We start from the raw sequence: 26,481 nt of genomic DNA on the forward strand, positions 1-26,481 counted from the left end.
ATGGTTTTAAATATTGGCAATCATTGGCTACCCCTGATATTTGTAGTGCAATATCCAATCACATAAAAGTATCTTTGGTCATTAGAAAAAGATATGAATTAGAACACATTGAGCTGTCCCATTGAAATTGTTGCACGTAAAGAGTCGTATGACCCTGGTATTTTAGTATTTGTTTTTAACACATTGTTTAGATTGTTTATATACTGTGATAATGTCTTCGTAAATCTGAATGGTGTTATGAATTGTCACCAGATGCTGAATTTTATGAATCGTGCTTATTTGAAGGCTATGGATTTTAATTGAAATAAAGGTGAAAGTAATTTTTCAGTTAGGTGTGATAAAAAAGATCTGTTTTTGTTTAAAAGTCGAAGAAAATAAACCAATTTTGACTTGTACTGGTGCCCGCAGTCAATTTACCTGTTATTATATTGTTGCTTGAGCTTCTCATATTTTCTGTTACATTGACCTTTTAAAAAATTTTGGTAGAAGGGCTTAACACAGTGCACTGCAATGCATAAGCCTGACTGTATACTTACTCTTTCGATTCCACATACTTGCGTACCTTGCTTTTGCCATTTAACTATTTCTACTGTCTCAGCGCTGGACAGAATGCTTGACATGTTGGTTTCTCCGATACAGGGTCAATTTCAGGGTAAAACAAGACTTTCTGAATAGAGAATGAAAAAACTCTAAACTCCTGTGAAATGGCATGAATTTCTTTTAATGAAGGTGTATTGATGAAATTATTGTGATCCACCAAAGCCCCCCACTCTCGGCACCTACATTTTGATTTTTTGTCAGAGGCCAAGACCGCTTGCATGCACAATTAGTTTCATCTGCATTTAAGTTTTGTTTGGGTTTGATAACATTAAGGGGCGATTACAATGCGGCCCGAAAAGGCTATGACCAATGATCGGAGCCATCAGGGCCGCATTGTGAAAGGCCTCTCAGTTTACTTTCTGACTGTCTAATTATGATCTAGGTGGTCGGAAAATAAACCGGCTGGTTATTCCGGCTGGCTTGCGACTGGCTCCTCAAGCCATTTGGAAGCCGGCAGTAATCTCAAGGGCGGGCCTTTCCACCCTTGAGATTACGATGCATGGTTTCCAGCATGGTTTACATGCGGCCTGTCCGATTTGGAAACCATGTTGGAAAGCGTGCTTTGGGGCCTCCAGCAGGTCCCCCTGGTGCTTGCGGTTTTTGGTTGGAGCCAGAGGGGCACCTATGAGCTGCACCTCACATTTCTCAATGGGAGCATGTATTATGGCCATAATGCATGCTCCTATAGGCAAATGCAGGAATGCGACCAAACTAGTGTTTGGTCACATCCTAATGAGGCGGTTGGGACCACCGACCAGAAGTCGGTCAGTCCCAGCTTCCGCCCAACAGCGAAATCGGCCCCTATATTTTTTTCTTTAAAGAAAATGTTAGGCACAAAGATATGTAACGTGGGAATGTTGTTTAATCTTCAAACCATTCCATTCGAACCATTAGCCACCAACCGTATAGTAATTATAACACATAGATATTGTTCCATATCTGTTCCACCAGAAGTGGAATTTTAATGAAAACAAAAGTGGTTATTCTTTTTAAGTGAATAATACAGTGTGGCTGTTGGCAGCTGGTGCCCTAGTTTAAATGCTTTGAAGTGTCAACAGGAAAATATGGCAAGGAAAACAAAGAAGGATTTATAAATGTGCAATTAAGAGATTCTTTTTCATTTTTAGGTGCTCCAGAAATGGTTTCTTGTTATTGGTTGCTTGGGGACAGCTGCTTGTTTTGCCCTCTTAGGACCGGCCCCTTTCTTGCACATTAAAAGGTACATTCTCTTCATTTTTTGTGTTTTAATTACACCACAACGTTAAAAGGCCACGCGATTGTGAAATACAGCAGTTTACTATTTGCTGAATATGTGGAGGAAAGGAGACCTGCTGATTACACATTGATTCTAACAGACAGAAAAATGATTAATTTTAGATACACTTGCGAAAAATAAAATGAAAAATATTTTTAATGGTTTTGTGACGTGCAAAATATTATAATTTAAAAAGGACTGTTAAATCAGGATATGTAAGTTGCTCTAAATGCTGTACATTTGCCCTGGAATCCACGCTGCATCCATTTCTCTACGGTCAGCTGTTATACCCGATTTGTCACTAAACGACAGCCTTGTGGTTTTCTTTAGCCTTAGATACTGTGCTATAGCCATAATACTTAATGACCTTCAGTGTGGTACTTCAAAAGACAGACTTTTCACGTCAAACTCGAGATTTCATACATGATCACATTGCCAGTTCAATGAGTAACTACAGCAGTTAGTTCCCAGAGCAGAGTAAACATATGGGGCCTCATTTATGAGGCTGTGCGTCACTTTTACGCCGCCGGTGCGTCACTTTTTGTGACGCACCAGTGGCGTAAAAAATGCGCCTTGTTGCGCCATATTTACAAAGTGACGCATCTAGATAGTCTCGTCCCTTTGTAAACCCCTGCGCCGCATTATACCTGCGCCAGGTATAATGTATGCAAGGGGGCGTATTGACGCAAGGAAGGGTCGTAGAAGTGACTCTGTGAAATCTATGAGATTTCACTGCATCACTTTTAGGACCCTGTTGCTTTAAAATCTTGCGCCTGCCTCACAGCAGGCGTAAGACTGACGCAGGCCCTTTCACATGGGGCTTGCCCCATGTGAAAGGACACATTGCTGGAGTTGCATCACTTTTGTGACACACTCCAGCAATGCGTCACTTTTGCGCTTACAGATACGTCAGAAATACTGACGTATCTGTAACTCCTTGCGACATGATGCATCATACACTAAATATGACGCATCAGGAATGTCGCAAGGAGTGCGCACTGAGAAGTGACGCATCGCTGCTTTCACGCAGGGATGCGTCATTTCTCATAAATGAGGCCCATAATGCGGCTGAATGCACGCACCCAATTTCTGCAGGGCGTAATGTTTTGTATTCCTAGAGTTCTCCACAACCTCCTGCTCTTGACAATGTAAAGGCTGGCAACCAGTGTTGGGGATCCAGCAGTCTCCCATGAGTTGTTCTCCAGTCCTAATGGACTGGCTAATGGAAACTTTTGACTTCCACCATTATTGTTTCCATTAATAAACCTTTATTTTCAGAAAACTTCTTCTCAAGCTCTAATTCTGCTTTGACTCTGTATATGTGATAGATCTGTCATATTTTACATTCACTCTTGAAAGCCACAGGATTCAATCTAGCCACAGCTTTTAAAAGGAGTGACAATCGGCCACATGCATCATTGTTGCCGTTTGCGATTTCTTAATTGCGAAAATTAAGGAATCGCAATTAAGAAATCGCAAATGACTATGCACCAAGAAATGGCAATTTTTTTGCGATTTCTTAAATTCCCTTAATTGCGATTCACAATTTGCGAATCGCAATTAAGGAATCCCTTCCCATTGATTCCTATGGGCCTAGAGGCCCATAGGAATGAATGGGAAGTCATTTTAAATTTGCGATTCGCAATTTGTGAATCGCAAATTGAAAATGCAATTTCAAGGGTGCAGAGGGGGTTCAAAGAACCTCCCTCTGCACCCCTGAAATATAACTTTAAGTGCATTTTTCACTCACACATGCCCCAAGGGCATGTGTGTATGTAAAATGAAACTTTCAAAAATGCACTTTTGTGCTTTTTTGAATGTTTTCCCAAATTACCATGAAGGTCAACTTCATGGCAATTTACCTCTCCCTATTTGCGAATTCGCAAATTTAAAATGTTCATGCATTGCATTTAAGAAATCTCAAATTGCGATTTCTTAAATGCAATCGCAATTTTAGAAATCGCAACGTGATTGCGATTTCTAAAATTGCGAAAAACATGACGCATCCCAATTTTGTCAACTGCATTCGCAAACGGCCGAAAATTGCGATTCGCACCGTTTGCGAATGCAATTGACAATGATGCATGTGCCCGAATATTCCTTCCTAACCCCGTATGTGTCAGTCTGATGCTCCTGGATAGAGTCTTTACAGTCTCAAAAAGAATCAGACGAATTTCAACGAGAATCTTAGTGTCTGCTGATGGTGAACACAAAAGGACCAATATAATGTTATACTCCTTACTAGCTCTCGTATATTTTCCCTATCTTGTACAAAATTGCTGTTTAAGGGCACACTTTTTGCAGTTTTATATGGAGTGAACTTGGCCCAAGGAGATTGGGGCGCTTTATGTGAACACTAGTTACATTACACATCAGAGCCCTTTTTTTTAGGCTTTGGGATATTAAGTCATTTACCCAGAATCACAGGCTGTTGAGCTGATGCAGGTAATCAGATCTGGTTTCCCAGTTTCTAAGTTGACAGCTCTGGCCAACATATCACATCCTCTTCCTTATTAATCTAGGATGCCATCAAATCCAAAGAATCAAATGCTTGCTACATAGTAAACCAAAAACTAACGTTTCTAGGAGATTAGGTGGCAGGGTAATTTATAGGACTTTGGACCCAGAATAGGGAAAGAAAAAGTGACTGAACACCACTTTCGGCCTAATTATGACTAATGGAGGAGTGCTAGCGTGGCGTTGCCAGCTGCCACGCCCACAGCTCCAGCGAAGGTCAATGCCGCCCACCAGCCATATTATGACCAATTTTGTGGTCTTGCGGGTGGGCAGCGTGGCGGTCTCGCTGCAGTGCATCTTTCAAAAGAGGCACGCAATGGAAAGCCACCACTTGTTCCTGCATCGAATGGACTCGAAAGTCCATGCCATGCAGGAACCTGGATGCATGCACAAAAGGGGATACATGTTACGCCCCCCTAGATGCATCCCAGGCTGAGGGGGGCACAGGGAGTACTGTAGGGCCCCCTTTGTTTTACCACTGCCAGCCTTTATATGGAGGAAAGACTTCAATGAAACTGCTGGTTGTCCTGAAACTTGTAATATGCATGGTGGTACCGCAACAGCACCACCTGCAAATTACATAGGCCCTGACCACAGCACCACCATTTTCTGGTGGAGTCAGAGTTCCAATTACGGTCCAATCGCCCAAGTTATGATAGGGCAGTAGAATCGTCGGTGCCACGTCACTACGGGTCTGGCGGTCCTCTCACCGCCAGACACATAAGTTGGTGCTAAGTGGTTAACTCACACCTGGGAAGATTCACACAGCTTTAGAGATCCTTGGATGTTTTGCTGGATTCTAGCAAGACTTCAGTTTATAAAACCTACTTTTCTAAGGGTGTCCTAAATTCATGTGCCATTACTGTATTCAATGGTCGATTTTTCTTTTTGTCCAATGTCATTTTGCTATGGTTCTGTCTCTAAGCTTGTGAAGCCGACTTTGTTTAACAAGCACTGTGACCAACCAGTTTGTACTTTAGATCACAATTTTAACCACACCTATTTGCCACTTACTATTGACATCTCTCCTAGACTGGACTACAGTATGATTGCTAAGTGATACAGGTAACAAGGGGTTACATTTCCATATTGAGATATGGTTTCTTTGTCCTGATTTAGAAACTTATTAAAACATAACAATATTCCTGTTAAAAGAGGCCATGAGTATACCTCTAATCTTATTTCACCTCTGGAAAGAACATAAATGTTCCATATGGCAGACCCATGGAGGTGTTCAAAAGAAAAGTATTTCAGTTAATTTATTTGTGGAACAGCGCTGTTTCACTGAACTTTTATAGACATTGTGGATGATAATGTCAGGGTGGCCCTGCATCCAACCCCCCACAGGCAGCCACCCAGAGGCAGCCAAGCCCATGCCACACATGGCCTTTGGTCATGCTTGGTATGTGGTTAGCCACAGGCCTGTTTGCAACCAGGCCCTGCTTCCAACTGCCCACAGGCAGCCAGTCACATGCCTTTGGTCATGCACAGCAGGGAATTGTTCACAATTTAAAGCGGGCCAAGTGACCCCCTCCCCAAACTTCATCAGGCCCCGTGGACCCCATCTTACAAAGCCATATTTAACTTAAAGGGGAGGGGGGCCTTCTGGCCCCCTTCCTGAACCTATATTCCCCCAGGGACCCCATTCCCTGGGGATTCTATTTTAAATAGGTGGGTGCTACGGTGTCCACCCACGGCACCCAGCACTCACTTTGGAGGCCATGGGAAAACCCCAAAGCCCCCACAGCCCCAGGTAGTTCCTCAAATGCTGCAGGAGCCAGCATTGCTCCCCCGGAGGGAGTAGCTATTTCTGCTGCTCTCTTTGGACAGTTACAAGCTTTTTATCTGATTCTACGCCCACATGAGTGTGGGCAGGAAAACAGATCACAAGTCTGTTCCCAGCCGGCGGGAGCATTTTTAAAGCTCCCGCTTGCTGGGGGCACACTTAGGGACGGATTTTGATCTCATTCGGAAACCATACTGACCAACTCGGTTCCGTAACGCTTTCCGTATGACTCGGATCTGGGGAATCCGACCAACCAAGTACGATGCACCCATTTGTATTCGGATATGATTTGGTCGGACTCAAATTGACTTTAATGGGAGCCTGTGTTTCAAACATGAACAAAGGCTCCCATTGAAGAAAGGAATGGCTGGGGAAAATTGTGCACCCTGTGGCGGGCCCCCCATGGCGCATTCCACACTGTGCATGTTCCAAAAGAGGGGACCCATGGGTACCCCACGGGCCCAATTCGGTGGGCCATGGGTGTAGGGGGCCTGCTACGGGCCCCCAAAGACCAATTCTGGCAGCCTTTTCATTTAATGCAAACCGAATCGGTAAGGCTGTCTGAATCAGTTATCATATTCGCTTGTTCGAAAACCAAGTAAATAGAGCTGAAAAATCAGCTCTAGAAAGGCTAGACCGCTGCCAAATGGCTTCCGGAAGCAATTCAGTCAGCCCTAATGGCTTCCAGGCATTGTACTTGGTCGTTCGGAAAAGAGAACGAGTCGGTCAGAAACAAGGCCTCCGGATCAGATTCGGCAAACCCGAAGCCAATTTGGAGCCCTTCTGACTGAGATCGGAATTATCCCCTAAGTGTGTACTCTAAGTCTGGGTGTGAACTCCGCTCCGCTTGTGGAGTTTGCGGAGATTCCCGCACTCGGCATTAAGCCGAGCTCGCACAGTACTGAAAAACTGAAAAAGCGGAGCAGAGTTTTTTTCCTTGCTCGCGATCGTCAACGGCAAGTTGGGAAGCGCGAGCGGGGAAAATACACCTCCTGCGAGATTTTTCTGCGCTTGCAATCGCAAGTTACATGTTTCCCTGAAACTAAGGCGCAAGGAGGTTGGATCGGGTGGCCCCATGCCCCTTCCTATTTAATTAAAGTAATTAGTTGCAGGGTTGAGGTACCTGAGCCCTTTGATGCCCCATGGCACCCTTCCCTTTTGTGGACATTTGGTCCCTAGGGGTAGGCTCCCCCGGGCTTATAATGTGCTTGGGGAAGGGGGTCAAATACCCTACCCCTTATGGAATAGGGCCCCAGGAGTGGGCTCCCAGGGCCTATAATGACCATCCTTGTAATTAACCAATGCTGCCCAGAGCTCCCTTTTTTTTCTTTAGTTCCTGCTGGAGCCCTTTAGGATTGCAGCAAAAAGTGTAATTTTTTCTGCCTCCTGAGGGTTCCTCTGGTTCATGGCCATGGGGCATTGGAGGCAGGGCAATCCTACCCTGCCCCCTTATATCTCTTTAGTTTTTGTTCAGGACAGGGGACTATGTCCCAGAGTCCTGTAATGGCTGCCAGCAACATTCTTTTGATGTTGTTGCCAGCCAATCAGAGCACTTGCTCCCATGAGAGCGAATTGGCCAAAAAAACACTCCATTATTAAATTAGCGCTCCCGCATGATTTCTATGAGCCTCTCACGAACTCAACCATCCGGATATCGAAATATTTGTAAACCTTTATTTCTCAAAAACTACTGAATGTATTTAAACCAAATCACAAAAAGCACAGTCTGTGTATCAGACACTAGCTTCCTGGCAAATTTGGTGTCATTCCATTCAGCAGTTTGTGCAGTCAATCTTCTTAAGAAGTCTATGGAAAATGCATGGGGATTTTCCATTTTGGGACCCCCCTGTTTTCTTAACCCCCATTTGATGGATCACCCTGAAGCTTTTTGTCAAACTGTGCCAAAGGTTTTAGCATCACAAAAAATACATTTCCTGTGTTTCAAGCCCTTGCTATTTCTACCCAATAGCGGCTGGGTTATATTAATATGTATGCATATATATATATATATATATATATATATATTTATATATATATGACCTACTGGTTAGCGCCAGTAGATAGTTACAGTTGGGACCTACAGCCAGATTCATGAAGCCAAATTGCGATTGCAGTAGCTGCGAAATAGCAATCGCGATCGCAAATTGAGTAAAAGCAATTTATGACAGTGAAAGTACCAAAATTGCAAAATCGCTAAATACAAATAGCGATTTCGCAAATAAAATCGCAGAATCCTGAAACCAGCCCATGTGCGAATTAGAAATAGCGAGAAACCATGGATTCTGCTAAATCAATTGCGAACTCGCTAAATAATAGCGATTGCCATTCATGAAAAATCGCAGATTGCGAAAAACACAAAAATTGCTATTTGCGAGGCGCTATTTAAGGAGAACCCAAACCAGGTGGTAACCAGCAAAAAAAAAAAAAGTTGATTAAAGTTAACTGCAAACAGGTGCAGGCCTGACCAAACACACTAAAGGACATGCAGCTGGAGACTGAGGACTCTCACAATGCCAGGACTCTACTTGGTGGTCAGGCGGCGTAGGCTACAGCGAGCAGCACAGAACAGGCGTAGGATCCAGGAGCGGATATTCTGTCAGCGGGTCACCCTTCTGGGCCAAACCAGGGGGCAGATCTATGCTAAGTACCGCCTAAATAGCCCAATGATCATTAAGCTGATCCAGGACCTAGACCCCCTGCTGCAGCATCCAACATCGCTCTAACACAGCTCTCTTGCTCCAAACCCCCAGAACAAGGAAAGTAAACTGGGGAGATAGACGCTTCAGTGTTGCTGCAGCAAGATTATGGAACTCCCTTCCTCTCATTATAAAATCCAGCCCCACATTGCTCACTTTCCGAAAGCAACTTAAGACTTGGTTGTTTTCTCAATAAGCCCTCAGCTTTTTAGACTAAGAACCTACTTGTCCTTAAGATACTGGTACTATACATAGCTCTTAGCGCCGAGACACCCAAGGGTAATTGTAGCGCTTTAAAAGTCACATAAATAAATAAATAAAAAAATAAATAAACAAGGAGAACCAATGCCGTTCCCATCCATATGCAGGTATTGTGAAGCCTGCACCTACTGGCCTCCGGAAGCTTCCAGGGGATAGTTGCCGTCGCAGGGGGGATATCCCAGTCCACCATGTCCCGCTGCCTAAGGAGTTTCCTGGATGCAATGCTGACCCGGCTACACCACTACATTTCATTCCCCACCACCCAACAGGACATAAATGACACCAAGCTGAAATTCTACAACATTGCACATTTTCCGCATGTAATTGGATGCATTGACTGTACCCATATCCACATCTGCCCACCAGCACAAACGGAATACATGTACCGCAACCGCAAGTCCTACCACTCCCTCAATATACAGATGGTGTGCAACGCAAAGAATTACATCACGGACATAGTGGCACAATATCCGGGCAGCACACATGACTCCTTCATCTTCCGGCACAGCGGCATTCACACACGACTGGCAAGGGGAGGCGTTCGTCGAAGGACACCACTAGGTAAGTACACATGTCCCCAAATACTACACTTTGACCATGTATCTGCGCAGAATAGGCACTCACCCTGTGCTTATACCCTCAGTTGACAGCGCCTACGGTCTACGTGAGTACCTCCTCACCCCATACCTCAACCCTGCCACACGACAGCAACGCCGTTACAATGCTGCACACATACGAACAAGAAATTGCATTGAGAGAACATTTGGCCTATTGAAGAGCCCTTTCCGCATACTGCACAAGACTGGTGGGGCCATCAAATACACACCTGAGGTCTGCTGCCGCATCGTGGCCGTGTGTGCAATACTCCACAACATTGCTACCAAGCGCATCATACCAGTGGAGATATCTGGCAGTGAGTCTGAAGGTGACAACCGGCCGCCTCCACATGTACGTCATGCACGCGGAGAAAATCCTGCTGAAGGACACAGGCACCGCAACCACATCACTATTAACTGTTTCTAGTGCACCCATTCCCCTCTCAAAACACTGCACCCATGCATGACAAATGTAATAATGACATGAGTGTGATTCAAGTTGGACCATTACTCTTTATTGTTTATGCACAATAAATTGGCCTTTACTTATTCTGCTGTCTCATGAAGAGAGTATTGCTCCATACCTCCCCATGCTGGGGTAGTGGGTTTGCAGGGGTTTACTGCATGGCCTCCCTCAGAGTGTCTGAGTCCTCACTGTCGGTTACGACGAGACGCCCCAAGTTGTCTCTCTGTATCCTGAGGGACGGTGTTGGCCCTAGTTGCTGCTGTTGGCCTGCTGCTGCGGCGACGTGCAGGCATCGGTGGCAAGGATGCACTGCTGTTTGTTGATGCAGCCTCACTTGCGTCTTCAGCCCCCTCTGCTTCTCCATGGGCAGTGGCCTGGCTGCCGAGCACTGCTGTGGTAAGTAGATCTAGTGGCCTGGCCACATCCTGGCAACACTGCACCATCTGGCCCTGCATGGCGAGTGACCTGCGTGTCAGCTGTGATGTAGCATTCCCAACTACATGATTGGATCTTGTGTAAGCCGATAGGCAGGCCAGTAGTTGGCGGTGGCGTCAGCGGGTCATGTCCTGCTGGGCTACCAGCAGCTGGTTGTTCTCCCGGACTGCAGCGGTCATCTGGGCTATGTTTTGGCTTGTCGCCTGCATCTGGGTGAGTATGCTGCCATGTGACGCGCCTGTGTGCGATGCACCGCCAGCATGCGGTGTTCGATGGCCAGGCCTGGATCAGGTATTTGAAGTGCCCTGCCAGTGCCTGCTGGGCCCTGACGCTGCTGGCGCCTCAGAGCGCTGGTGTGTGATCTGGCACCAGCTGTGCGCCTCGTCTGCCTCCTAGGCGCTGGTGGTGGAGCCTGTACCACTGCTGTGGCTGTTTGCTGGGGTGTTGGCTGCACGGCTGTGGCTGCAGGGGTGTCCCTGTCCGCACGGGGTGGTGGTTTTGGGAGCACTGCTGGTGGCTGTGATGGGCCGGGTCGTTGGGAGGACTGGCCCTCACCCTCAGTGTCCTCCTGGCTCTCAGCGATGTGCAGGGCCTCGCTGTCTGTGCTGGCTTGCTCAACTGCACCTGTACTGTGAAAGGGTGCATGATTAATGTTATGTATCTTGCGCAAGCAATGTTGATACATGCATGCAGCCTTGCTTTCCCTGACTGGCTTTTGGATTTACTTTGCATTAACTGCTCTGGCAGTGTTGGGCTAACTGGGGGTACATGATTACACTACAACTACCACAATGGAATGGGGCTTTTTTGGTGTGCATGGGCTGCATTGTTGGGGATGTCATATTGCTAGCTCAGGAGTTAAGGGCATTGTTGGGGGACAGGTTCGCAGTCGCATGGCACTTACCTTCAGATTGTTGGCTGGGTTGAGACGAGTCCAGCTAAATGACCCCCGCGCAGGCTTCTGGCGCAATGGTGTCTTCTATCAGGTCCTCCAATGGGGTGTTTGGTGTGGCTACAGGTTCCCCTCCACCGGTGGCCAGTCGCTCCCCAAGCCTCTCCGCAATACGCTCCTTAGAACGACCTCTCAGGTCGTACCAGCGCTTTTTTTAGGTCATCAATTGACCGCTGGGTCACACCAACCGAATTGACCTTAGCGCGGATGCGCTGCCAGATCCTGCGCTTATCTGCCTCTGGCACCCTCGGGGAGTCTTTTCCGAAGAGCCGGGCATGATCCTTGCAGACCCCCTCAATTAGATGCTCCAGTTCAAGTTCAGAAAACTTAATTTTCTGCTTTCTTTCCTGCCCACTGCTCCCTGCTGCAACCTGGGACATCTTGGAAAACTTTTTTCAAGCTGGGGTGCTGCACAGTGTAGGGTTTGGTGCTCCTCAGTATCCTGCTGCCACTCCCTGGCTCTGTGTTCTGTTTGTGGGTGTGGTGAGCCTACTTCCTGGTTGTGATGTCATCAGTGGGCTTGAAATGCGACTTCCCGTTTTTGCGATCTCGCAGTTAGCGAGATCGCAAATAGCGATATCGCTATTTGCGAGGTCGCAATTTCTACATTGAAAATTGCCGATTCTGCGATTGATATGCGATTGCGGCAAGATCGCAATCGGCAATTGCGATCGATTGTGAATCGCTTTTTTTCATCGCATTTCTACATGAATGCCATTCTGCGATTCTCAAACTGTGATTCGTAATTTTTCGCAATTTGCTATTTGCAGAATGGTACCTTCATGAATCTGGTTGCTAGTTTCCATAAGAAAGACGAATCTTCACTAAATTTTCAAAACTATTGGCCCACTCACTTCAGCTGCTGTGTTGAAAGTTTTGAAGTGATTCGTGAAGCGGGGGCCGAGAAAAAGAGAGGGTCCCAAAAGGCTTTTTCTCCATGGTAAATTTTCATAGGAAACTGTTGACACAGCTACAACCCGAACTGCTGAACTGAATTACACCACATTTGGCAGAAATGTAGCTCTTCGTTCCGAGTGCACTCTTTTTGTTAAATGGTATAAATCTGTTTAGTAGTTCCTGAGAAATGCAAACATTTCTCAGATATACAAATATGGCTTTGGAGGATCCGCAAACCCTCCTGATCTTGAGCCTGTGATCTGATTGGCTGCCAACAGTTCCAATCAGGAAGTGTTTGCAGTCATCTTGTGACTCGGTTGAACCGTTTCACAAGGAAAAAGGTTCAAAAACATAAAAAAAATTAAGAAAAGGGGGCAGAGTAGAAACACCCTGACCCCTAGGCCTGTAGGGGGGGGAGGGGGCACAGGGACACCCAGGCCCCAAAAAAGCATCTTCATTTTAAAATGTTGGGCAGGAGTCATGTTGAGTCTGCGAATCCCACCAAAATGTTTAAAAAAAATTAAGCACGAGCTCCCACTCTTCGTTTAATTAGACCCCCAGGTGGGCCAGGTCCCAGGGGCTATTATCTAAATATATGCTGGGGCCCGGGTGGGCCCATGCAGCCCTAGGGGACTGCCACCTCGCTGGGGCTCTGTTCATTAATTTCAGGGGGCCACACAGACCCTTCACAGCCACTGGGACCTCCACCTCTCAGTGATTTATTTAAAAAAAAGGCGAGGATGCTCATGCCCCCATGCAGAACCGGGGACCAGCAACTCCCCATGGCTAATTTTGTTAAATGCAGGGGGCCATGTTGGTCCCCACAGCCCGGGTACCACCTCCTCCCTGTGGCTACATTGAATAGATGTGTTGGAGGTTCCAACCCCCCCCCATGGAGCCCTAGGGACCGCCACCTCCCTGGAGCTATATTACAAAATAAAGTGTGGAGGGGCTTGAGCAGACCCACACAGCTCTGGGGAGCACACCTCCCCAGGACTTCAATATTGTTGGAGGGGGCTGCATGGCCCCCCTCATGGAACCATAAATGACCCTGTGGACTGCCACCTCCAGGGTCGGCTCAGGCAATGTCCAAGGGTGCCAAGCCCTGGAACATTACAGTTTGGGATGACGGGAGCACTACCCCTCCTATTATCTCCAGTAAGTCCCACACAGTGGGATTGCTAAGAGATTTTTAAGGGCCACGCTCCTTTCTCCACCTCTCCGCAAACGCACCTCCTGGTGCACTACTGGTTGGAGGAGTAAGTCTACTTCACTCATGAAGGACCTTGGGGGCCAAGAAGCCCTCTTGGTACCTCCTGTAGATATTACATCAGGCCGACTAGAATGTCTCTGTAACCTTTGCTTTTTTTCAGTGAAGTTATACGTTTTTAAAAATGCTAATTTATAACTCTAATGTCCCTCAAACCTGTGGTTCTTTTAGTGAATTTCTAAGGTTTTTTATTTTGCTAATTTCTAACTATAACATCCCTGAAACATGTGGATTTTTCAGTGAATTTCTAAGGATTTTTAAATGCTAATTTCTAACTCTAATGCCCCTGAAACCTGTGTTTTTTCTCATGAATTTCTAAGGTTTTTAAAATGCTAATTTGTAATTTTATATTCCTGAAATCTGTGTTTTTTTCAGTGAATTTCTAAGTTTTTTAAATGATAATTTCTAATTATAACATCCCTGAAACCAGTGCATATATTATATATTAAACAAAGGTTACAGGGACGTTATAGTGAGGCTCAGATTATTACTGCATATGTTACATCACTCATGACATGGTTAGTGATATCACTGATGGCATCACTGATGACATCTCAAGTGACATTTTCCAGTGAGTGTAAGTGTTTCATAAAAGGTTCTGTGACTTAATGATACATTCTGAGGTACTGCATAAGTTAAATTGCTATTCTTTTTGTACGGTTGTAGGATGCAACCACGAATTTCCCAACCCGGCATGCCTAAACATTGCGGTCTGAATAGCTACAGCATCTTAACTGCACATTCCTTTACTGTGCATGCTTTTACCACAAATGTTTATGGTAAAGGCATGTATGGTAAAGGGGCATACTGGCTAAGGTCACTACCCTCTCCCTACTGTCCTAAGGTGCAAACTCTCCTGCCCCCTTCCAGCCCAGAGACGCTAATATCCCTACCCCTCCTAACCCCCCACTGTGCCCTCCCACTGCCCTGAAGCCTAAAACCTTGTCCTTAACCCTGTCCCCAACCTGACCCTGCCGAGCCCTGACTCAGCCATAAAACTTCCCCACTCTTCCCTAAGCCCTAAAAACTAACCCGACTACCAATTCCCTTCCCCTGCCCTGAGGCCTAATTCCCTAACCCCTAATTAAAAAAACTACCCACGCACTCCCCTAGCCCTAAAATCTACTCTGACCCCCCCAGCCCTGAATACTTCCTCTGACCCACCAACCCTGACAACTTGCCGCAACCCCAGCCCAGAAAACAAGCCCCAAACCCCCGGCCCTGAAAACTACTTCCAACCCCAGGCCTGAAGACTAGCCCGAACCAGAGTCAACAAAATTATCCGACCCACCCCATCCAAGGAAACTATCCCAACCCCTAGCATACAAAACTACCCGACCCACAAAACTACCCCGACTCACCCCAGCACACAACTACCCTGACCTACCCTAGCCCACAAAACATTCCTGACCCACCTCCAGACCACAAAACAACCCTGACCCACCAGCTCACAAAAGTACCCCAACCCACCCCAGCTCACAAACATCCCTGACCCACCCCAGGCCAAAAAACCTTCCTGATCCACACCAGCCACACTTACCTCACCTCTCCCTGCTTCATACTTCCATCCATCGAATCCACACCTAGACCACGCATATACCTTAACCATGCACATGTGTGTATAAGGCATATGCATCGTAAGGCATGCGTGGTAGGGATTGCGGAGTCGAATATTTGTGGTTTAGACCACGGTTTTCCAACTGTTTCCCTTTTTGTACTCCTAATGAGTGATAGTGGTTTTAACATATGTCATCTGAGTGACTGTGTGACTGTTGAGATCAGTGTGGGAGTAAATGTGGGAGTGGGCGTAAGGATGAATAAGTAGATGTGTGAGTATCTGTGTGGGTATGTGAGTGGCTGCATCAGTGACTGAGTGGCTGTGTGAGCAGCTTTATGGGTGGGGGAGTGAGTGTGTGAGTGGCTATATGGGTGGGTGAGTGACTGTATGAGTGTGTGTTTGGGTGAATGAATGGCTGTTTGAGTGGGTGTTTGGTTAAGTGAGTTGGTATGTGAGTGGATGTATTAGAGAGTGAGTATCTGTGTGAGTAGTTTTATGGGTAAGCAGTGGGTTTGTAAGTGGTTGTATAGATGTATGTATGAATGGGCATGTAAGTAGTTGTGTGGGTGAATGAGTTGGTGTGTTACTAGTTGTATAGGTGAATATAAGGCTGTGTTAAGAGCTTGTATGGGTGAGTAAATGGCTGTGTGAGTGTTGTATGGATGAATGAGTGTGTGTGTAAGTAGTTGTATGGGTGAGTGAGTGGTCATGTGACTACCTGCATGTTTGAGTGATTAACTGTGTGAGTACCTGTATAGGTGAGTGAGTGGGTGTGTGAGTGGCTCTATGGGTGAGAGAGTAGGTTTGTGAGTAGTTTTATGGGTCTGTGAATAGTATATGGATAGTTGTGTGGGTATGTGAGGTGGTGTATGAAAGATTCCATGGGGTATGAGAAGGTGTGTCAGTGATTTTGGTCATGATGTCACAAGTGATGTCATAAGCAGTGCATGGTGGGGGCCTAAGTTATAGTTAGCTCTGATAACTATAACTTCTAAATTTCTATGGTTTTCTATGAGTGAGATCTGAGCCAAGCTATAATGTCCCTGTAATCTTTTTTAGAGAAAGTTTTTTTTTAAATTCTATTTCCTAACTATAAATTCCCTGTAGCCTTTGTTTTTTTCACTGAATTTCTAAGGTTTTTTACATTTTAATATTTATAACAACCATGCAACCTTTGGATTTTTCAGAAAATTTCCAATGGGCCCGATTCACAGAACTAACTTAAGACAAAATCCTAAACTTACTACCATTTACTCATTTTGGTATTTACAGAAGGCACTTACTCATTTTGGTATTCACAGAAGATACTTACTCATTGATGAGTAAGTGCCTTCTGTGAATACCAAAATGAGTAAGTGTACCGGCCCATTGAGCTTAATAAATTTTACAGGCCCCGTAAGCTCAATGTTGGTCATTAGACATTCCTTGAATTATTTCAGCTAAGTGTTTAAGTATTGATTATCTGATTAATCTTGTTTGATGACCGGCTTCAGCTTTTATACTGGAATGGTTTTATGGGTATGGTATTAAAAGATACTTACAATGGGGAGGGCGCTTTCCACAACTCCTCTTGCTCAAGGAGCCGGAGGGCTTTGTCTTAAACACTCCCATATTTAGACGAAAGTTGACCGATTTGTAGTTTTATAGATTAGCTGGACACTATTCAAGTTGGCATCGGGGACAATTTTGTGTGGAAGACAGCCAGTGCATGGAGGTGAGAGCACCGGCTGAAGTTGAAATAAGGGTAGTGAAAGGCGAGCCTTAGAAAGGGCGCCATGAGGCTTATTTAGGTCCGATCTCCATGTCCTCCATCCCATCTGGTAATTAAATTAAGTTGGGCAAAAAAACCTCTGTGCATGGCCGTGACCGCTGGCATGTGCCACATGACTTTGCACATGGTAGTGCCTTTTGGGTAAGCTGCAAGCTGCTCAGCTATAACTGTGACACAATTCAAGCTTATTGAAGGCCACATAACACTGGAGCCTACTTGGGTGAGTGGATAGCCTAAACCAAGGAATAAAGGAAGAAGTACTCGTGGCCTTTTTGGGGCCCTACTCAAGGCATAGTCTGTCAGCTTTCGGCACAACAGAGGTAAGTGATTGGTACCTTTTTGTTGTGGTACTTATGGAATATAAAGGACCTAGCCTTCACTAAATATTACAGTAAGAGCACTAACGCTGTGTAGTAGTATGGAAGGGTGGTGGCGGCTAACAGCAAAGCTAAATTTTTAGCGCAATACGTGCTGCAATAACTAGATCAACAACCCAATTTGAATCTAACTTCAGTCTATAACAAGTTCACAATAAGTATGTGCTAGTTAGTGATGGCCCCAAGGAATAATATAGTGTGCACAGGGTGAAAAGAGCACCCATAGACGATTAATGAGTCCTGAATGGAAAACGGGTCATTAGTAGAGAGCACGGGAAGCTTCCGAGAAAGAGAGAAGAGGCCATCAACGAGAGTAATAAAGAAGATAGCTGCAATTTGAGTCCCTCCGGGAGCCAAAGGGGGAGCACTAGTGTGTAAGTCAATGAAGGGCTTTGTGGGTAAACAATTCAAGACGATAAAATCCCCAATAAAGTCCCTGGACACTGTAGTAGAGAAGCAAAAAGAGCATGAGACTACTGATCACTGCGCACTAATTTTAGACTCATCATTTTTAAACTATCAAACCATTTTAAGCCAAAATGAACCAAGACTGGCTTCATCTCCGCAGATTTTCGTCCTGCTGGATAAGGAAGAGCCGGATCTGATGGCGAATATTACTGACCGAACGAGGAGCGACCAGAGAGATGATTTAGATATAGCCATAAGCGAAATCATGATAAGAGTATGGAGCAGCCTCGCAATCTACGGACTGAAATTACAGAAGGGTCTGTGCGTAACATTACATTAGGTTTAGAAATCTTGGCAACTCTCTCAGCCTCAATGCTGGACATAATGCTGATGTTGCAAAAACATGTGCAAGGGTTATTAGAAGTTACTATGTTAAATAATGATATTTTAAAAACTCAAAAAACAAAACTCCAGAAGATTGTGGCTGAGCTACAAAGTATTAGGGGCCTAATGCCCACTATAATAAAGTCAGTACCTGACACTCAGAGCTTGGATAGTGTCGGTGAAACCATGCAGCTAAAAGAATTGCAAAGTATGTACATCTCTAGATGTCCAATGCTGATAAAGATACGGGATGAATACACTTGGCAGAGGCACTATAAACCTACAGAGAAAAATAAGAAGGAAGGTACAACAACAGGGAAGGTAAAGGTATCAAGGAAAGGGAAATTAGATGGGGGTGCACTACAAGTAGCGCCTCAAGAGTGGAGAGCCCCTAGTATTTTCAGGGAAGATCAGGAGCTGCAGGGACTATCAGGTGAAACAAAAATGAATGCTGAAGTGGGAATAAAGAAGGCCCAATCAAATAAAAACCTTGATATCAGCAGGGAGGGTATAAAGGACATCATTTACGGAAAAGACCTGGGAAGAGATGTTAACACCAGGAACATAGTAGAATGAGGAAGAAAACCAAAAGCAATTGCTAGTAAGAACAACTTGCAGGGTAAGAGCAAATGCCCATATCACAGAAATGGAGGCAGTAAGTAATAAGTGGCTGCATTTTACACCCTCGAAAATAGAGAAGGGGAAGATAAAAACAAGAAAGATTCTACCCCTAAATCAGTCCCAGCTTTCATATTCATTCTCAAAATGCCATAGTTTAAGAGGAATTGAGACCAAGGACCTGAGACAGGTGGGTTTCAGTTATAATAGTAAAGGGAAGGAAATCACTAAGGTTTTAGTGTATTCAGGGCTGGTAATGGCAGCAATTGTAAAAGCAAAGAGAGAGGTACTGAAGAAAGGGATAAGGATAATCTCAGATGAAGAATTAGAGGAGAGTAGCCAACAAGGAAGAGATGTTTGAAGTGTCATGCAGTTTTAGGAAAAAAGCAGGTGAGGTACATCAAAATAGTTGTTGATAACCAAGATATTAGTAAGCTTTGGGCTAATTGGAGTCCAGAAAACAGTCATACAGGCCTTCCCCAGTGGAATCATGATGAGACTGATTGCCTAAGTGAAATCGATTAGGACATTAAGTTTTCGCATAGCCTTAAGATTACATCTTGGAACATAAATGGGCTTGGAGGAACAGTAAAAATAGATAGGATAAAAGAGCTAGCCGAGAGTGTTGAGATTATTTGTTTACAAGAAACTTGTCTTAGCGACAAAACCCTTATAATTGTACGATTCGTCCAAATTCACAGACCAGCAAAGAAAAAAGGGTTTGGGCGCCCAGCGGGAGGGATTATGACACTAATATCAACTAGGAATGCGAAAAAAGGTGGCACCCATGAACGTAAAATGCAAATGGTTGCATGTCTGCAGAGTATCCTTGTCGGCTTCAGATAAAATGTGTGAAAATTTGGTACTTATCAATGTCTACATGCAGTTGGGGTGCCACGAGGAATATGGGACAGAGATGGAGAATTTTAAGGTAGATGTGGACACTCTGTGTGAAAAGCATGGTACTGAAATAATCATTGTAATGGGAGACTTTAATCATAAAATATGGGAATGAAACACATTGGCTGGATTGTTTATACCTGATGCCTTTTCATCAAAGAGATTTTTGGGGATAAAGAAGTTCTTTTTTCTACATATTTTGGTCTATTGGACTTCTTGAGCTGCGCACCCCCGTTCATTACAGTATTTGAGTAAAAAGTGTTGTAGGAAATTATAAGCACTGATGGTTTTAATAATTGTGTTGATCTCAACTGTATTTTATTGAAATTGTATTTATTTACTGAATAATAAACTTTACTTACTCTAAAATCTATGGGAAGCAACAACATTTTCGCTCTCAATGCAGTTGTTAGATTTTTTTACGATAGGACTTTTTTTATTAGTGATTAAGAAGGTTATTAAATAGGCTGTTTTTATTTAGAGATTAAAAATATAATCTTGGGCATAACGTATTTTATTTGAAGGACCACTGTCTTAATAAACGCATGTTTGAATTTAATTTAATTGAAATGGTGCTTCATGAAGATAGAGCCTCTCTGGTTGTGGACCTGCAGGCCCAGTTCCCTCAGTGACTGGAACTTGCCTGCGCTGCTCTCCATTTAGTTTAGTTTTCACAATACTCAAAGACCCTGCGCAGAGTACTGTATTTATTTGACATCAGGAAGTTGTTACGGCGGGATTTTTGATCTCTTATCAGATCACTATAGATGTAGATCCCACTCAGGTCGACTGAACCTTTATTACCTGTCATAGAGTAAGAAGCAATCCACTACTAGGTTAATCAATTCAAGACTTTACACAACTCTGAAGAACCACTTACTACGAATAAGTTTTAAAGTTTTATTATAAAGCCAAAAATAACTGGAGATACAAACATCTCAATATAAGGTTCAAAAGATACACTGGCATCAATACAAACATGAATTCTCTAAATGCTCTTAGGCGACAGAAGAATATCACCAAGACTAATTCAAAGATCAGCAAGTTTGCAAGAATAGACACAAGTTGTAACTTGAGCGTCATTTACAAAAGGAAGAAAAATCCAGATTAGACTGTCCCTACACTAGACTAAGTGACATCCCTACTTAGCAGGATCTTAACCTAAAAAGGTGTCAGCCGTGGTGACTTCCAAAGAAGATCACTCACTTTCCCTTAGTCTTTGTTGTAAATCTGTGCATCGCAGTTATGCCCTCTCTGCCCACCCATCCGCTCTCTAAGGTTCCTCAGGCCATCTGCTCTAACTCCACCCAAGGGTGCTGTCCCTAATACAAAATCACAATTACAGTTGAAACGCCCCTCAGAGACGCCCCTCACGTACACCCCTCACGTGGTGTCGGTTCTGGCTTTTTCCATACTGATACTCCTCTGGGCTCCTTGTTAGCGTTGACCTTGCTTCTCAGGCTCTTCTTCGGCAAGACGGTACCCCCCAGGAAATTCCTGAACCCTCCTCCAGGCCTGTGCCTGTCTCCCAGAACAGAGCTCTATTCATCACTCTCTTGATTGGAACCCCCTCGCACCTGCAAACAGACACCCATGAAGTGGGCCCCAAATTCCGGCCTCCAGCTTATCTCACAAGTCGTAAACCTTCGAGCATGGTCCACAATTTATGCTTAACACAACCTGATTTTAACTAGCACATGCAGATCGAAAGAAACGACCTTATCTCTCCAGGCCTACTAGAATTACATGAAACAGGTCTGTGCACTCTATGAACCTTTATTTCTCAGCCTAAACAGTATTCTAACTTATTACACACACTGGTTATAGGAAACACTTCTATAAACATATATTTTCAGTCTATGATCAATAATACTTTGAATTATAACAACAGTAATCCATATCATGTGAAATTGTAAAGGCACGTTTTCTTTCTCAGTGAACTGCCACGAGGCCTACACATTTCTACGTTTGGCAGCATTACATTCTCCTCTGCAACAGCCACATAACATGGAATTTAATATCATTCTAACATCTCTAAACATTACTACGTTAGCTTTTCACACTGATATATGCACTCTGTATTAATTAAACACTCTTATATGTATGCACTCTATAAATTCGACACTCTTATATGTTCCTTTAACTAGACTGGTGCAACGTGCTTGTAAATATGGTGCACTTCTACATTTTACTTGATTTGCGCTCTCTCAGTTCCCCCCTTTGATGACCTTTAGAGGTCATCACCATCACAACACCATCCCTGAGGGAATGAATTGAATCAAACAGAACTCGTTGCAATGCTCCCTCGCTTCATCATCTCTAGAGCCCTCAGACTCCTGTACTGGTTATCCTGCATCGCAGCTAACCTCTGCTCCTGTTCTCTCATGGATCTTTGCAACCTATTTGACCTATACCATCGATACAGCCTCACCAACCCCCACAATGTGATTACGCAAATCACCATTATGATGATAGGTTTCAGTATGTACCAAATGAAACTCTTCCCTAGATTGGCAAACCAACCTCCAACTTTACCCATTCCATGACCCACTTTTTCCCACGCATTCACCTTTGTCAGATCCTCAATCTCATGATGAATTTCAGTGATATTCTGTATATATTTCTCAAGAGGTTTTGAATCGTCTGGAATGTAAGTGCAACATTTCTGGACCTTCAAAGCCTTACAGACTCCGCCCTCTTTGGCTAACAAAACGTCTAAAGCAAGTCGGTTCTGGAGAACCATTGCCCTTATCGATTGCATCTCTCCCTCCACCAACATTATTGATCTAGCAGTACTGGCAGATAATCTATCTACAACTGTTGCCAATCTCCTAATCTTGACATCATTCAGTATTAACCCTAAAAGAGGGAACATGGCACCAAATACGTCTCCAACTACCTCCTCATTGCTTACATCCCTTCTCCCTCTGGCTTGAGTTCTTCCCTCTATGATTTCTAAATCCTTAGCATGATATATTTTGGGGAAGACAATTGCTAAATAACATGATCCGTACCAATTATCCGGTAGTTTCACGTATGCATTTCTTCCACAGACAAAATATACATTCGGGATCACCTGCATTCCTTTCAAGAAATCCTTTGTATAGTATTCTATTTGGAAAGCATGTTCACAACTTACTTCTCCCACAAACACATTCTCATAGTAGGTTTTACCCCTGTATATACATAGTTTCCCTCTTTGCACTCGATCTAAAGCTATTGGACCATTACTACCCTTCCTCTTGTGTGACTTTTCCTCCTCGGTCCAATCTGTTTTCCATTGGCCCGAAGCCTTTAGGATCTTCTGCCTCCTATATCGATCATCCACCTGCCCTATAAACTTTTTCTCAATTTCTGACACTTTACAGGTCAAATTATTTCTTCGGGCATATGAAGTATCTAGCGTTCTCCAAGGAATGAAAAATTTCCTTAATCGATCCTCACTCTTATAATAGTCCCACTTGTTCATATGCTTGTAGGCCGGGACCTCTGGTAAAACAGCGTCAAAGTTTGAAAAATAATACTCAAAGCTATCGCGTTCATAAAATATACTAGGCAACAAACTACATGTGATTCCATAAGTCAATGGAAGATGATGATACCTAATACCTTCATCTACAGAGGCTGGCAATTGCATGCAGATGTAGCAGTCCTTTGCATCCATAGGATCAATGTATTCATAAAGTAATTTAGCATATGCATTTGATTTGAAATTTCCTTGTGATTCATCTACGTGCAACCTACGAGCTTCTGCTGCTAGCAAAGCTTTATATTTCTCTGTATTGTCCCCCTTTTTACCAGCAGTAGTAGGTTTCAATGTTACTACAACTTTTGCTTCTTTTGTTGCCTTCTCTTCATTTTCATGTCCCACTATATATGATACAGTAACTACTAGAACTATAAGAAAAATTACTCCCACTAAAAGTGTGCCTACTATGCATTTTGCTTTGCGGTTCGGGTTGCCGGCCTCCATGATCTCAAGACAGTGTAGTTCTAATTTTCTGCCACGACACAAAGTCTCTTTTCTTTGCTCCTTCAACAGTTTTCTTTGCTCATTCGGTCTTTTCGAACCACACCTGGAAGCTGACAATCCCTCTTGCAAGATCAGTCTTTTGAATTATAGCAACAGACAACCCTAGCCCTTCTCCATCCACTAAATAGAAGAGTCCCTAAATTTCTTCTTCTTCCACTTGGCGCTAGGTTATCTCTCAATCTTGTTTATTTACAAAGTCTTTAGCAGTCTGTAATCATGCCTGTTCCAGCAGCTCTAATCACGTATTCTAAAATTTCTAAGCGAAGAATGATCTCCTCGAGTGCTGGTATCGTTGGACCAAAAGTTGGAAATTCTACTCTGTTTAAAACCAGTTCTCTTATTCTGCTCAGATAAGGAGGATTGGGGACAGTGAGTGTCAGCAACCCTTTGATCTCAAGTCCAGGTACCAACAACACCACTTCCAATGTTATGATTGGGTCAGTCCTGGTCACTGTCACTTCCCTCACCCTCCCGGATCTCCATGCACTAGACATCTGCTGCTAGGTAGGTCCACTCAGGAGTGGCGTATCTTCTGCAGGGCACTCGCACCCTCCTTGATCTTCTTGGACCCTCCTGTTCTTGATTCTGTGCACCTTCGTCCAGATCTGAGTCTTCCGATATAGGAGCAAGGGTTCTTCCTGGAGTTGGCTTCAAGCTCAGCCTCTTCTTCCTTTCAGGCCAACTAGCTTCTCCACGCCTTGTTCTCCTATTTCTTGTCCTCACACTCGGTTCTTGATCACTTGTGACTTGATCAGTGTCTGAGCCGTATTCACAGCAACTTTCTCCTTCTGTGGCAAAGTCAGTTTCACTGTCGTCCTGTCTTTCTTCCGCTTGATCTGAAGCACTCCCAGCTTCCTCCGACACCCCCACAGCTTGGCTGATCCCCTCTAGTGGTTCGTCGTCCACAGCTGGATTTTCATCTGTGAGAGGAGCTGTTTCTTCCAGGGGTGCTGGAACTCTTCGAGTGTGGGAGGCGTGAATCCAATTTGGCAGCCCTCCACACTTTACAGCAGTATTCGTTGTCAGTATTATCTGGTATGGTCCCTTCCAGCGCACGTCTAGGCAGTTCTTCCGGACGTGCTTCTTCACCAGCACCCAGTCACCAGGGCACAGGTCGTGACATAGGTCTCTGGAAGATGGAATTTCAGCAGCCTGCACCTGAAGAGACACAAAATGAATGACATTAGAAAGTCCCTTGCAATAATCCAGGATCAGGTCATCTGTGATATTCAACAAAGCTGCAGTTGGGACAGATGGAAGTCTCATTGCCCTCCCCATTAAAACCTCGTGTGGGGAGAGGCCTGTTCTCCTGTCTGGTGTGCTAAGCATACTCATGAGTACCAATGACAGGGCATCAGGCCAGCTTAAGGATGTCGATGAACACACTTTGGCCATTCGGGATTTTATAGTTCCGTTTATCTGTTCCACAATCCCTGAAGCCTCTGGTCGATAGCTACAGTGCAACTTCTGATCAATATTTAATGCAGAGCAAAGCATCTTCACAACTTCACTGTTGAAATGTGTCCCTCTATCTGATTCCAAAGAGGTCGGCACCCCGAAGCGTGGTATTAACTCTCTAAGCAACAATTTTGCTACTGTGAGTGTATCGCATCTGCGTGTAGGGTATTCCTCGACCCATCTGGAAAATATGCATACAACCACCAGAACATACCTGAGGCGGTTGCATTTTGGCATTTCAATAAAGTCTAATTGCATTCGGTTGAAAGGCCCACTTGACCTCCCAATGTGACTCAATGTAACTGGTGTCCTTTTCCCCACGTTCAATTGCTGACATGTTACACACCTCTGACACACTGCGTCTGCGGCTACTCTAAACTTGGGATTATACCAAGTCTGCCTAAATACCCGCAGCATGGCATCTCTTCCTAAATGTACTGGACCATGTATCTGTCTTGCCATTGGACTCACTAATTCATTTGGTAATACTGCCCTTCCATCTGCTGAAATCCACAAATCCATTTCACTTTTTACACAACCTGCAGTTTCCCATGTCTTTTTCTCAAAATCTGATGCGTTCTCTTGCATGCCTTTTAAATCATCCCAAGTATCAACTGTTTCTAGCATCATGTTTAACTCTGTCTTTTCCTGTGTCCCACCCACTTCCACTTCCGTGAAAGAGTATCCTTGCTCTGCACAGTAACGAGCAACCTCGTCGGCATAACGATTTCCTTGGGATACAAAATCTGTACCTTTGGTATGTGCTACGCATTTGACAACGGCAATTGCTGCCGGACCTTGTAACGCTTCTAACAATAGTCGCACAAACTCCTCATTTCGGATAGGTGAACCTGAGGAGGTCATGTAACCTCTCTGAGACCACAATTGCCCAAAGTCATGAACTATACCGAAACCATATTGGCTATCCGTGTAAATGGTGACTCGAATTTTGCTACCTGCTAAACAGGCACGTTTCAATGCAATGATTTCAGCTACCTGAGCGGAGTGTACTCCTTCCAGGCAAGCGGCTTCTACAACTCCAGTAATGGTGCAAACAGCATAAGCTGCTCTCAACTGACCAGTATTGTCCCTTACACATGAGCCATGAACAAAGAAAATTTCATCCGGGTCGGTCAACGGCTCATCCACAATATCTGGTCTTGGCTTGGTGCATAGTTCAGTCACATCAAGGCAATCGTGATCTTCACATCCCTCGTCTTCTATATCATTAGGGAGTGGCATC

General features: G+C 44.5%; 1 protein-coding gene across 2 annotated transcripts in view; it reads left to right on the forward strand.

Annotated features, from left to right (window-relative positions):
- SLC18B1 (solute carrier family 18 member B1) overlaps positions 1 to 26,481 on the forward strand; it is a 569,858-nt gene that overhangs the window by 349,961 nt on the left and 193,416 nt on the right. For both annotated transcript variants that reach the window (XM_086925400.1, XM_086925401.1), the window contains exon 9: positions 1,728 to 1,819. In XM_086925400.1, the coding sequence (XP_086781526.1) occupies positions 1,728 to 1,819 (92 nt within the window). The remainder of the gene's footprint in view (positions 1 to 1,727; positions 1,820 to 26,481) is intronic.

Source organism: Lissotriton vulgaris, chromosome 6 (assembly GCF_964263255.1).
Source record: "Lissotriton vulgaris chromosome 6, aLisVul1.2, whole genome shotgun sequence".
NCBI classification, from domain to species: Eukaryota; Metazoa; Chordata; class Amphibia; order Caudata; family Salamandridae; genus Lissotriton; species Lissotriton vulgaris.